Here is a 12555-nt window from a genome sequence, read left to right as displayed (position 1 = left end):
TGAGAAGTAATGCCTTCGTGGATGGGAAACCACTGAAACTTTTGGTAGCAAGAAGTCAAGTTCGAGGACAGAGGGGTTGGCCATGCTGGAGAGCATGGAAGTCTGTCTTTGGTGACCTTGAGAGCAGTTTGGATTGAAGGGAGGGGGCAATAGAGGAAGAAGGGACTCAAAAGTTCCTTTGATGATATTAAGGTGGGAGAAATAGCACGCTTGCTTCAGTAGAGATGGGAAAATGTTTGGCCTGGAGAGGTGTCAGGAGGGGCGGTCTTGCCAGGAGCAGGGACGGATCAGGACAAGGCTGGCTGTAGGAGTCAGCTGGTGGGTAGACCTGGTGGGAGCTTGTACAGTTTCTCCCTCAGATGACTTTTATTTTCTCAGCAAAACAGAAAACACGGTGATCACCTCCTAGGTGTTGGTGGCTTGAGGAGGAAAGGATACGAATAGACAGCAAGGCCTTGCTGCTCATGGAGTCTGCCTGAGGACCAGGAGCAACCAGATCACTTACCTGTTAGAAATGCAAAGTCTCAGGCTCACCCTGCACCTATGAGTCAGAAATCTGCATTTTAGCAAGATCCCAGGTGACTCAGAAGTGCACTCAAATTTGACAAGCACTGAGCTAGGAGAGCGGGGGGAGTGACTGAGGGAAGTGCAGATTGATTGGTAGCACGCACATCTCGAATGCGGCCGACCTCAGACCCCCCCACTTTGGTGTCAGCTTAGGGGATTCCAGCACTGGACCATGAAAACTCCAGGTCCTAACGTGGTGCCAAGAACATCTCGGTGTGATTAGGAAACTGTTCCCTCTTCCTCTGCAGCAGCAAAAATCACAGCAGATACTTTCTTGCATCATAAAATCATCCTTCGCCAATGTTATTTCTAACAAAGGAGCCTTGTCAGACAATCACATTGAAGATGCTGTGGCTTTGTCCTACGAAAGTAACCTTTAACTTTGAAAAAGCTTGCGATTTTGATTGCTTGTCTTCCTTAATAATGGGTTGCCCTGGCAATAATATTTAAATTCCTATCTCCGTTTTGTCGAAGGTATAAATCCCTGTGACTTTTCTTTGTTAAGCCAGAAGGGGAGCATCAGCACGTCCCTCTTCTCCCACGTGCAGTTGGTAAAATAAACCCTGCGACTGCAAGATATCTTTATTCGACAGAGTTGGAGAGTCTTGTCTCAGTGAACACGAAGGAAGCCATGCCACCTGTTGAGTGTGCGTGTGGGGGCGGGTAGCGGGCAGGAGGAGATAGGTGAAATTTGAGAAAAAACACCCTGGGGAATAAGGTGAAGGAGCTGCCTGAGGACAAGTACAAGGATGGCCAGAGGGCTCCAAGGAGGCCCTTTGGCGGAGTCAGGAGCCAGACGGCCAGGGGGCGTGGCTTCTCTCCAGCAGCGCTTGACTGCCTGTGCAGGGTCAGGGAAGATGGACGGTGGGATAGAGCCAGGGTGGTGGCAGAGGGGCCAGGGGTTGCAGGTGTTAGTGGTATTGAGAGATCTAGCAGTCCAGGTGGCTCAGGGAAGGAAAAGCGATGGTGGGGGAGGGGCTGGAAGGATGGCCCGGGGAGACGATGGGGGAGGGCGCATGCAAGTGGAAGCTGTTGGGGCTTAAGTTCTCAGAGAAGGAGCAATCGAGGACCTGGTCTCGTAGTCACAAGGATGGTTGAAAAGGGGTTGGAGGCAAAGTCCCTGGGGTTAAAGAGACGGTGACACTGGCCCTCCTGAGTTGAATAGGGTGGGGCTGGGATCGTTGCTCCACCTCTGCCTAAACCTCTTCATTTCCATTTCCTCATCTGTAAGGTAGAGACCGGGACATTCAGCTGGAGGAACGTTCTGCTTGTTTGGGCAGAAGCAGAGGAGGATGCAAAAGGGAGAGCAGGGACAGCAGGGGTGGGGAAGGAAACCTGAGCTGTCTGAGCGTTTAGCCTGGGACAGGCCCGGAGGGACTATCTCCCCTTATGGATGAGGAAACCGAGGCTTGGAACAAGGACGCGATCTGTCCAAGTTCACAAACTGCCATACGCCATCCCATCTCCAGTGGGCGGCCGGGGAGAAGAGGGCCGGAAGGAAGAGGAGAGGAACCAAGCCTCAGAGTTTTGTTTTTATTTGTAAACTGGCCACATGGTCGTAGCTACCTTTTCCCATGACTCATTCCACATTCCTTTTAATCTCTGCTGGTCAGGTTTTTTTTTTTTAATTATTATTTTTATTTTATTTTAAAAAAGATTTATTTATTTATTTAATTCCCCCCCTCCCCCGGTTGTGCGTTCTCTGTGCCTGTTTGCTGCGTCTTGTTTCTCTGTCCGCTTCTGTTGTCGTCACGGGGAAGTGTGTGAGGCGCCATTCCTGGGCAGGCTGCACTCTCTTCTGCGCTGGGCGGCTCTCCTTACAGGGTGCACTCCTTGCGCGTGGGGCTCCCCTACGCGGGGGACACCCCTGCGTGGCATGGCACTCCTTGCATGCATCAGCACTGCGCATGGGCCAGCTCCACACGGGTCAAGGAGGCCTGGTTTGTACTGCGGACCTCCCATGTGGTAGACGGACGCCCTAACCACTGGGCCAAGTCCGTTTCCCTATTTTTATTTTTAAAAAGTCAAATGGAGTTTTGAATTAGGCGGAGTGTGTTCTTAATGGAGAGGAGGTCCAGGATCTGGTGTGTTTACCGGAAGCTACACTGCAGGGCAATGTTTGTGCCCTGCAAGAATTCTGTATCGACTGGTGAGGAGAGGAAACTAGGGGTGTCCTGGTGGTTTAGTCTTTCCGGTTCGAGCACCCAGGCTAGAAGCCCTGGAGTAGCAGGTGCCTGCACCCCCTCCGCCAGTACACATGGGGGCTCTATGCAGGGACAAGCCCAAAGAAGCCTTCCGGAGAGCCTGCGGGGCTGACCATCTGTCCCTATTGCGTTTAATCCTCTCACTAACTCTAGAGTCCAGGCGCTTTCCAACAGGTACTGAAATTCACTATTAAAAAAGTTCCCATGACCACTTGGTACACACATGCATGTCTATGCTTTCTATGTATAAACTCAAACGAAAGTTTCAAAAAGCACTTCCTGCTCCTCACTAGGTGTGATGCCCTGGTATTTCCAAATCTATTCTCAACTATTTCACTGGGAAAAAAAAAACCCAAAAAATCCCCACTGATGATGACTAATTTCTTGACTCACCGATGAGGTCACAGCCCACGTATTTTTTTTTTAAGATTTATTTATTTATTTCTCTCCCCTTCTACCCCCACCCCACCCGGGTTGTCTGTTCTCTGTGTCTATTTGCTGCGTCTTCTTCTTTGTCTGCTTCTGTTGTTGTCAGCAGCACGGGAATCTGTGTTTCTTTTAGTTGCGTCATCTTGTTGTGTCAGCTCTCCGTGCGTGTGTGCGGCGCCATTCCTGGGCAGGCTGCACTTTCTTTCGTGCTGGGTGGCTCTCCTTACTGGGCGCACTCCTTGCAGCGTGGGGCTCCCCTACATGGGGGACACCCCTGTGTGGCAGGGCGCTCCTTGTGCACATCAGCACTGCGCATGGGCCAGCTGCACACGGGTCAAGGAGGCCTGCGGTTTGAACCGCGGACTTCCCATGTGGTAGACAGACGCCCTAACCACTGGGCCAGGTCTGCTTCCCACAGCCCACGAATTGAAAAACTGCATTAGACTGAGCATCTCCAGGGCAGAGATCCCATCCTATTTACCTCTGCATCCACAGCATCTGGAACAGAGAGGGGGCTCAGCAAATCAATATTTAACTAAGCTAAACCCCTTACAAAGTAGACATAGCAGTTCTACTTTCTCAACAAAGAAACGAAGGCTCAGAGAGGTTGAGTAACTTGCTCAAAGTAATTCAGCTCGTTAAGTGGAGGACTCAGAGTCCAGATAAAACCTGGACTTGACTGCCTGGCCTGGTCCTGCCATTCCCAGTTTGATTCCAAGTTAATTCCAATGCCCCTGGGCATTTCCTTAGCAGAGGTCTCTCCAAGTAAGCAGCCTCCTTCAGGGCTGGTAAAAAGCTCCAGTCCATGCAGGGGCACCGGGGTGAGGGTAGAGAGAGCCAGGAAAAAACGCAGGCTGTCCTCTCCAGGGCCTCGTGGCTGGGCCAGCAGGCAAAACCCACGCAGGGTGGGCCTTGCGGGAAGGCTGCTGGAGGAGGAGCAGATCAGAGCCCATCTCTGTGCAAACCTGCCTGCTCATCAGTCATGCCTCTACGTATCCCCACACAGCTCTACGCACGCCCTTCTCCCATACCCTGGGCCCTTCCTCGCAGACCTTCTACCTGCCCCTGGGAACTCTGCTCTGGGATCGGCCGGGGCCCCTGCAGCCTCGCCTCCTCTCGGACATCTCCCCCACCTCCTGGCTCTAACTGAAACCTGCTGCCCCCAGAGAGTGCCCTGCAGTCCTCTCAGGTGGGGGCCGTTTGTTCTCTCTGGATCTTGAAGGATGCACAGAAGTTTTCTAGGTGGAGAATAATCTAGGCAGAGAAACTGGAGGAAGTAAAAGCATGAAGGAGTGAGCTTGGGACCTATATGAGAACCAGAGAATTTCAGAGGCTGGGAGTAGGGTCCTTGGGGGAGAAGGCGGGAGGCATTGCAGAAGTGCCGAAGAAGGAAGCAGGGCTGCATGTGAAGGCTTTGGACTGCTAAGGAGCTGTGTTTTCACCCAGTCTATAAGAAGGAATTGACAGCTTCAGAGAGATTAAGACAGGGGTGGGCCAACCATGGCCTGTGGCCTGTTTTTGCATGAACCATGATCCAAGAATGGGCTTTGCATCTTTAAATGGCTGAAAAAAAAAAAGAATAATATTTTGTGACACCTGAAAATTACATGAAATTCAAATAAAGTTTTCTTGGAACACAGCCATGCTCATTCGCGTCTGTCTCGCCTATGGCTGTTCTTGCTCTGCAGCGGCAGAATCGAAAACTTGTGACAGAGACAGTGTATTATCTAAGGCCAACCCAATATCCTCGATTTTGCGTCTTGGCCTGCAGAGTCTATAATATTTACTCTGTGGCCCTTTAAAGAAAACCTTTGCTGACTCCTGAATTAAGGGATTGTTTAGCATTCAGGCAAGAGACCTGTACTTGGCTGGCATAATGGGGAGAGAAACTGGATGAATTTGGGAACTATTCAGGGGGTAGCCTGGGCACAGGGAGTGAAAAGAAGTCGTTCAGGATGACTCTGGCTTAAACAACTGTGGGAGTGGGGGAGCTGGTCAGGCTAGGAATGCAAAGAGAAGGAGAACTCGGGGCAGGGGAAGGACAGCGACAGGCAGGAAAGAGGGAGAACAGTTTTCAGGCCTATCTGACGTGATCGCCGGCTAGAGCCCTACAGCTGGGTGTGTACAAAGATGTCAGAAGCAATAACCTCCAACCTTTTAGAGCCTGAGGCTGGTGTGGGGCACCTGGGCCTTCAGAAGGCTTTCACGAGCTAAAGGTGAGCCAGCACCTGTCTGAATTTCCAGGTGGATCATCATGAGTTCCGCAAACTCTGAGCCGGGCTCCAGAGAATGAAATCGAGGATTTCAAAGACCCAGGGAGGCCCTGGGAGAAAGATGGAGTCGTCCAGCTGCCAAGATGAGCTGCCAAGTCTTCCCTCATCTGTCTTCTAGTTCTTGCATGACCCCGGCAAGCTGGCCAGAGAGGTAGGGCCTGGCTCTGCAGGCAGAGTTGGTGGACCTGGGCCATGGTTTATAATAATAGCCAACATGGTTTATAATAATAGCCAAGTGGGGGAAGCAGATGTGGCTCAAGCAGTTGGGCTCCTGCCTACCGTATAGGAGGCCCAGGGTTCGATGCCCAGGGCCTCCTGGTGAAGGCGAGCTGGCCAGTTTGGCAAGCTGGCCCACGCGGAGTGCTGGCCCCCATGGAATGCTGCCCTGTGCAGAGTACAGCTCCATGCAGGAGTGCTGGTCCATGCGGAGAGCTGGTGCAGCAAGATGACGCAACAAAAAGAGACGCAGAGGAGAGATAATAAGAGACGCAGCAGACCAGGGAGCTGAGGTGGCGTAAGAGAATAATTGCCTCTCTCCCACTCCAGAAGGTCCCAGGATCAGTTCCCAGAGCTGACTGATGAGAATCCAAGCGGACGCAGAAGAACACACAGCGAATGAACACAGAGAGCAGACAATGGTGTTGGGGGGTGGGGAGGAGAAATAAAATAAATAAATCTTAAAAAAAAAAAAAAAGCCAAGTGAACTGATCCTTCCAGGGCCTTGGGGACCTGCCGAGTCTTGGGACCAAGACCACCTACTCTGCCATTATTTGTCCTGGGTTCCTGTTCCCTGGGAAGCAGGCCCAGGCAGGTTCCAACCGTCCGATTTCTTGGTAAAGATATTTCCTTGACTGCCGGCAGGTGGCACTTAAGTAACGTGGAGGGAACGGGGAGGAAAGGGGGCCCGGAGGGGAGAAGGTCCTATCACGTGGCCCTTCTCCAGGCCTGCTCCGCCTGGCGGTGGTGGTAGGGGGAGGAGGTGACAGTCACAAAGGTGCTCATTCTTTCCCTACTTCCTGCTCAAGCACGAAATGCCCCTTGTTTCTGGGGCCAAGAGAGACGCCCTCAGGGCTGAAGTGGGTGCAGTGTTTGGGGTGGACTGATGCCCTGTCCAGCCGCCCTGCCGCCTTCAAGCTCATGCCATTGGCAGCTGGGTCTGCAGGAATCTTGCCTCTAAAGCTTCCAGGGCACAGACCCCATTTCTGGGAAGCCTTCCTGGATTGCACACCCTCCCCCACCCCTCTTCCCAGAATCACTCCCCAGATTCCTTCTTCGGAGCCATGTTGGCAGGTGGAAGTTTTTTTTTGTCATGGGGTGGGGGCGTGGGACTCTGGGCCCTTCAAAGTCCAAGGTCAAGGTGTTGGGAAAGAGCTGGGTCTGAAACTAGACCTGGCTCCCAGCCTTTCCCTGTGAACAGCCTCATCCAGTGATAACACTGGCCAGAGAGCTTTTGCATCTACGCTTTGAACTCTTCTGTGAGGGATGCATTCCTCTGACAGAGATGCGGGAACTGAAAATAAAAGGCATGCTAAGGTTGTTATGTGGGGGGGCATGGGCAGGTAGGACCCCTGCCTGGCACAAGAAGCATCCGTGATCCAGCTTTGATCTCCACTGCTGGCAGGAGAGGCCAGGAGAGTCTGGCTCCACGGCTCCTGCTCTCCCAACACGGCTTGGCTTCCTCCCAGGACAGGGCAGGCACTGGGCCCTAAAAGGGGCTCAGGGACGTAAGGGGTGCAGTGGCAAGGGAGGGGCCTTCTCAGGATCTTCAGCTGACAACCCAGGAAGCTGTGCCGGAGGCAGAGGGTGGCGTCTGTCTCCACGGTGCTGTGCTTCTGCTGGCTTCTGGCCAGCCTTCCTCTTCAGTGAGGAAGTGCGTGGAGTTGGACGCTTCCTGTCCAAAGGCTCCCGGGAGTCCTGAGAGCTGTGTGTGGTGATTCTCCCCTGTAAGTGTTTAGCTCCACCCAGGACCTCATTCCTCTTCTCAAATTTTAGCTAGCATCAAAACCCCCCGGAGGGTGTGTGCAGGGGTTTGGAGCTGTGAACCCCAGAAAAACATGTTCTTAGCACTAACCCATTTCTGTAGGTGTGAACCCTTTGTAAGTAGGACATTTTCAGGAGATTACTTCAATCAAGGTGTGACCCAACTCAATCAGAATGAGTCTTAATCCTATTACTGGAGTCCTTTATAAGTAGAATGAAATTCAGAGAGAAGAGAAGTGGAAAGTCAATGGAATCTGGAAGAGAAGGGGAGAGCCCAGGAGAGGTCGCCATGTGTCTTGCCATGTGACAGAGGAGCCCAGGACCAAGGATCGCTGGCAGCCAGCCCCAAACGCCAGCCACCAGGAAGAAGCCATCGCCTTGATGATGCCTTGTCTTGGATGTCTCCTAGCCTCAAAACCGTGTGCTAATAAATTCCCCTTATATAAGCCAAACCCATTGAGTGGCATTTGCTTCAGCAGCCAGGGAAACTAAAGCAGTGTGTTAAAGCAGGTGGCTGGGCTCTGCCCCCCAACTTTCTGACTCAGTAAATCTGGGTGACCCTGAGAATTTGCATATCTAACAGGTGCCCAGGTGATACTGATGCCACTGGTCAGGAGCACCGTGGACTAAAGAACTAAACAAGCAGCCTGGGCTGTCCAGACCTGGCACACTCCAAAGGAAGTTTTGGCGCCTTCCCAGCTCCTGGGAGATCACCTCCAGGCCCTTGGAATATCCTACCAGAGAAGAGTGTCTTTGTTTACCTGGGGGCCTTGGGCCAGGCCCGATAGTCTATGCTGACAATGGGATTTATGGTGGGGGGCCTTTGACCAGGCTGTATCAGTTTAACCTCTGATTCCAGTTAGCATGTGGGCGGTCAGTCACACCTACACTAACCAGTGCCATAGGTGCAGGCCCTAGCCATGTGGGCGGTAGCCTTGTGGGCCATCAGCCACACCTACGTGGCCAATGTCCAGTAGAAATCTTGGACACCAAGGCTTGTGTGAGCTTCCCTGGTTGACAATACGTTATGCCCGTGGTCACACGCTGTTTCTGGGAGCCCTGCCTGCCTAGGAGAGGACACCTGGAAGCTGGTCTCTCCTGGACACTTCCCGATGCATCTTTTTCCATTGCTGGTTTTACTTGGTATCCTTTCTCTGCAGTAAACCATTACTATGAGGATATCAACTTTGCTGAGTTCCATGAGCCCTTCCAGTGAATCACTGAACCAGAAGGTGGCCTTGGGGATCCCCGACCATGGCCACACATGAGATTCACTGCTCTAGGTGTAGGGCGACCCTCTCTTAGATGCCTTTGCTTTAGGCCTTGGGCCTCTCTCACCGATGATGTGTCTAATAAGCTGGCCCGAGGGTCACTTTGTGGTGTGCTTTGGCCTGGAGGACCCCAGATGCCTCATTGCCATGGTCAGACATCAGGAGATTGTGAACTGCCGGGAAGCCTGGGCGTGGCTCTGTAGGCTCACCCTCAGCCATCCTTCTGGGTCTCTGGGCCTTAGCTGCCCCATCTGTGATGGGGCTTGGGAGAAGTTCTGTTCTTGCTGGGTGTGACAGAGCCTCACAGCAGCCGTGTGGGCAGAGCCACTAGAGAATATGCAGGGACACGGGCAGGGGCAGTTTATTTCACCCAGCCGCCCCACTTCCAGGTGCCAGGTGCTGCCGGTGATAGTCCCACTCACCTGAGCCCGGGACCCTGGGGTGCTGAAGCCCAGAGGCTGCTGTAGATCCAGCTGTCCTCCTGGAACTGCGGTCGGGGCAGCAGCCCCCATGCCAGGGTACTTGAGCCCTCTGCCCCGTCTTGCCCTGGCCTGCAACCAGGGCCTTGAGCTGGCACCGGGAGGAAGGCCCCTTAGTGCCCACTGGTTACGTGGCTTTATTCACAGACTCAGCACTCGCTGAGGACGGAGGAAAAGAACATTTGGGGCCAGGCTGGGACTGGAGATAAGGGCGGCTGGGAGGCCATGCACAGGTGGGAGCGGGAGCTCACGGGAGCCGGCCTGCTGGCTGGGCCAGGCCTGTGTGGGGCGGGCCGGAGTGGGCAGCATGCAGGAGGCCTGGCTGGCGTGGCATGGAGAGGTGGGCGATTGGAACCGAGGGTCTCCCTGGGGCAGGGCCATGGGTGTGGGGCTCGACAGCAGGCAGCTCTGCCCCTCGCTCCCCAAGAAATGACACGGTGGAGCAGTCGGGACCCTGGGACCGCCCCAGGACTTGGCATGGGATTAGCCAACTGGTCCCCTCCGGTGTCACGGTCCCGCGGATGCATGGACGGTTGTCCCTGGGGTGACCTTCACGGGGGTGCGCTAGGGACAATTGTAGAAAGGCAGGACAATGCCGGAGAGTGTGTCTAGGGCCCGTCCTCCCGCGGGGAGGGCCAGCCTGTGGCTGCTCCCGGGAGCCAAGCTTCCCCTTCTCAGGGGTCGGCGGTGTCATTCCCCAGTGCGGCCGCCAGGGGGCGCCGGGCCCCACAGCCATCCAGGCCGGCCGGGCGCCCAGGGCGACGGGAAAGTTAACCCCCTTCCTCCGGGCCCGCCCCGCTGGCTCCGGCCTTCCTGGCTAAAGGCAAACAAGCCGTCCAGAGCCCGGATCCTCCTCCAGGGCCTTCTTCCTGGTGAAGAGCCCATTCCCACCCAGCAGGGAACGGAAAAACCAGTTCCCCGGGTTCCGCTCCCGGCCTGGGAAGAGCAGAGTTTGGCAAGCTGGCAGTCTCCCTGCGCTCCCCGGGAAGGTGATCCCGGGGTCCGGAAGGCCCGGGGAGGCCTGAGCGGGGGCCCTGGGGCCGAGGACGCGGCCGCCCCCCGCCCCGCTTCCTACCGGCCTCTCCTGGGGACGGGGGTGGGAGGGGGCCGTCAGCACTGGCGGGAGGGCGTGCGGTGCACGGAGCCGGGGCGCCTGGGGATCTTGCGCCAGCGTCGCTTGTCCCAGCGGCAGAGCAGCAGCAGGCGGAAGGTGTCCCGGAAGGCCTTGTTGCAGAGCGCGTAGCACATGGGGTTGACGGTGCTGTTGACGTAGCACAGCCAGTAGCCCAGCTCCCACAGGGTCTCGGGGACGCAGTCCTTGCAGAAGGTGGACACCAGCACCATGATGTTGTACGGCGTCCAGGTGAGGATGAAGGCCAGCAGGATGGCGCTCAGGGTCCGCGCCGCCTTCTTCTCTTTGACCAGCGAGAAGGTCTTGCGCTTGGCCAGCTGCTCCTTCCCGCGGGCCTTGGCGCCCTTGCCGGCCCGCTCGCGCCCTTTCCGGGTCGGCCTCTTGACCGTATTCGGGGAGCTCCTGGGGGGCTGCTTGGCGGGGGCCTGCGCCTCGGGGTCCACCATGGGCATCTTGATCACCACCTCGGAGCCGGGCTCCTCGCCCTCCGAGGACGTGAGGGACTCCATGGAGCCTTCCTCCTCCTCCTCTTCCTCCTTCCAGCTGTAGGCCTGCAGCAGCCGGGGGGCCCGGCAGCAGCGGCAGCAGCGCCCCGGAGGGGTCTCCGGCGTGCCCTCGGCCCCCGGCTGGGACCGCTCCGAGCTGCTGCTGCTGCCGCCCCCCTTGCCCGGCGTCTCCGAGCCCTGCAGGGCCGCCAGCTCCCGGGCCCGGTTTTCCGTCTCCCGGTAGATGCGCCAGTAGAGCGTGCACATGACCGTGACGGGGAGGTAGAAGGCGGCCATGGCCGTGCCAAAGGTGATGATGGGCTGGGAGAGGAACTGGATGTAGCACTGCCCGGCCAGCACCGTCCTCTCGCCCACCAGGTACTGCCAGAAGAGGATGGCGGGCGCCCAGAGGATGAAGGAGACCAGCCAGGCCAGGCCGATCATCAGGGCCGCCCGGCGGGGCGTGCGCTTGGCGCGATAGCTCAGCGGCCGGGTCACGGAGAAGTAGCGGTCAAAGCTGATGAGCAGCAGGTTCATGACGGAGGCGTTGCTGGCCACGTAGTCCAGGGCCAGCCAGAGGTCGCAGGCCAGCGTGCCCAGGGCCCAGTGGCCCATGAGCAGGTACGTGGTGTAGAGGTTCATGGAGAAGGTGCCGATGATGAGGTCGGCGCAGGCCAGGCTCAGCAGGAAGTAGTTGTTGACGGTCTTGAGCTCCGTGTTGACCTTGAAGGAGATGAGTACCAGCAGGTTGCCTGTCACGGTGGCCAATGACAGGAGGCCCGTGGTGATCCCAATGAAGGCCACTTGCCAGGGACCCTTGCCCGGTGCCAGGACGGTGATGTTGGGGCTGATGGCGGGCGGGGCCGAGGTGTTCATGGTGGCACGCGGGGCAGGGAGGCGGCCCCTTCCTCCAGGCGCGCTTCAGGGCTTCCCTAGGGGGAGGCCATCACCTGCAGAGAGGACACGGGGTTGGTCGGGCCAGCTGGACGTCTCTGATAGAACCAAGCGCAAGGTGCAAAAAACCCAGCCCCTGCCCTCAGCGCTCTGCCCGACAGCATCACCCTCCCTCACTGGGACCCACACGTGGTCATTTAAAATGCACTTTCCTGACCATGAGCGGATTTGCCCGCACAGTGGGCGACTTGGGAATCCAAGGATCTGACCCTTTGTTCCTGTGCCCATGCACACTCCCAGCCTCGGTTTCCTCATCTGGATGTGGCTACTCTTTCCGGTCCTGCTTGGTTCCCGGAGTCGCAGTCGGAAGACTCTCGGCACAACCAGCCCCACCAAATTTCACAGCGTTCCACTCAGCTACTTTGTCACGGCCCTCGTGGACGGAGCACGCCAACACAGTGCTAGCCACTTGTTCACACGCTCTAACTGATCTGTTGCACGTCCATTGCTGGGAGGAAAGACTGCTATTATCCCGTGTCTCTGAGAAGTGACCATGGCTCGGCCAGGGTGAGCAAGATTAGAACCCCGTTCTCTCTGGGCCAACTCTCCGTCTCCCAGGATGTGGAGGTGCAGTGGGATGCCTCCATCAAATGGGAAGAGGTGGGAAGGTGGGGGAGGACTCCAGAGAAGATGAGGGGAAAGAGATGGGAGCAGAGGGTGCCGAGTGTGCGTGCCTTTTGAGTGTGCTGGTACGTGTACACTCTCCGGTGCGTGTGTGTGCAGGTATGTGAGTGAGGCGTTAAGCCAGACCCTCGATGAGGGCAGCCGGGCAGGTTGTGCT

General features: G+C 56.2%; 1 protein-coding gene across 1 annotated transcript; it reads right to left on the bottom strand.

Moving 5' to 3' along the window:
* Positions 1-3186: 3186 nt before the first annotated feature.
* Positions 3187-11696, bottom strand: CHRM1 (cholinergic receptor muscarinic 1). Its single transcript, XM_058305279.2, has one exon. The coding sequence runs from the start codon at positions 11694-11696 to the stop codon at positions 10314-10316; it is 1383 nt and encodes a 460-aa protein (XP_058161262.1). The 3' UTR covers positions 3187-10313.
* Positions 11697-12555: the final 859 nt, after the last annotated feature.

Source organism: Dasypus novemcinctus, chromosome 10, assembly GCF_030445035.2.
Source record: "Dasypus novemcinctus isolate mDasNov1 chromosome 10, mDasNov1.1.hap2, whole genome shotgun sequence".
Classification (NCBI taxonomy): Eukaryota; Metazoa; Chordata; class Mammalia; order Cingulata; family Dasypodidae; genus Dasypus; species Dasypus novemcinctus.
The sequence above is the reverse complement of the archived record's forward strand: the minus strand, read 5'-3'. Positions and strand labels throughout refer to the sequence as shown.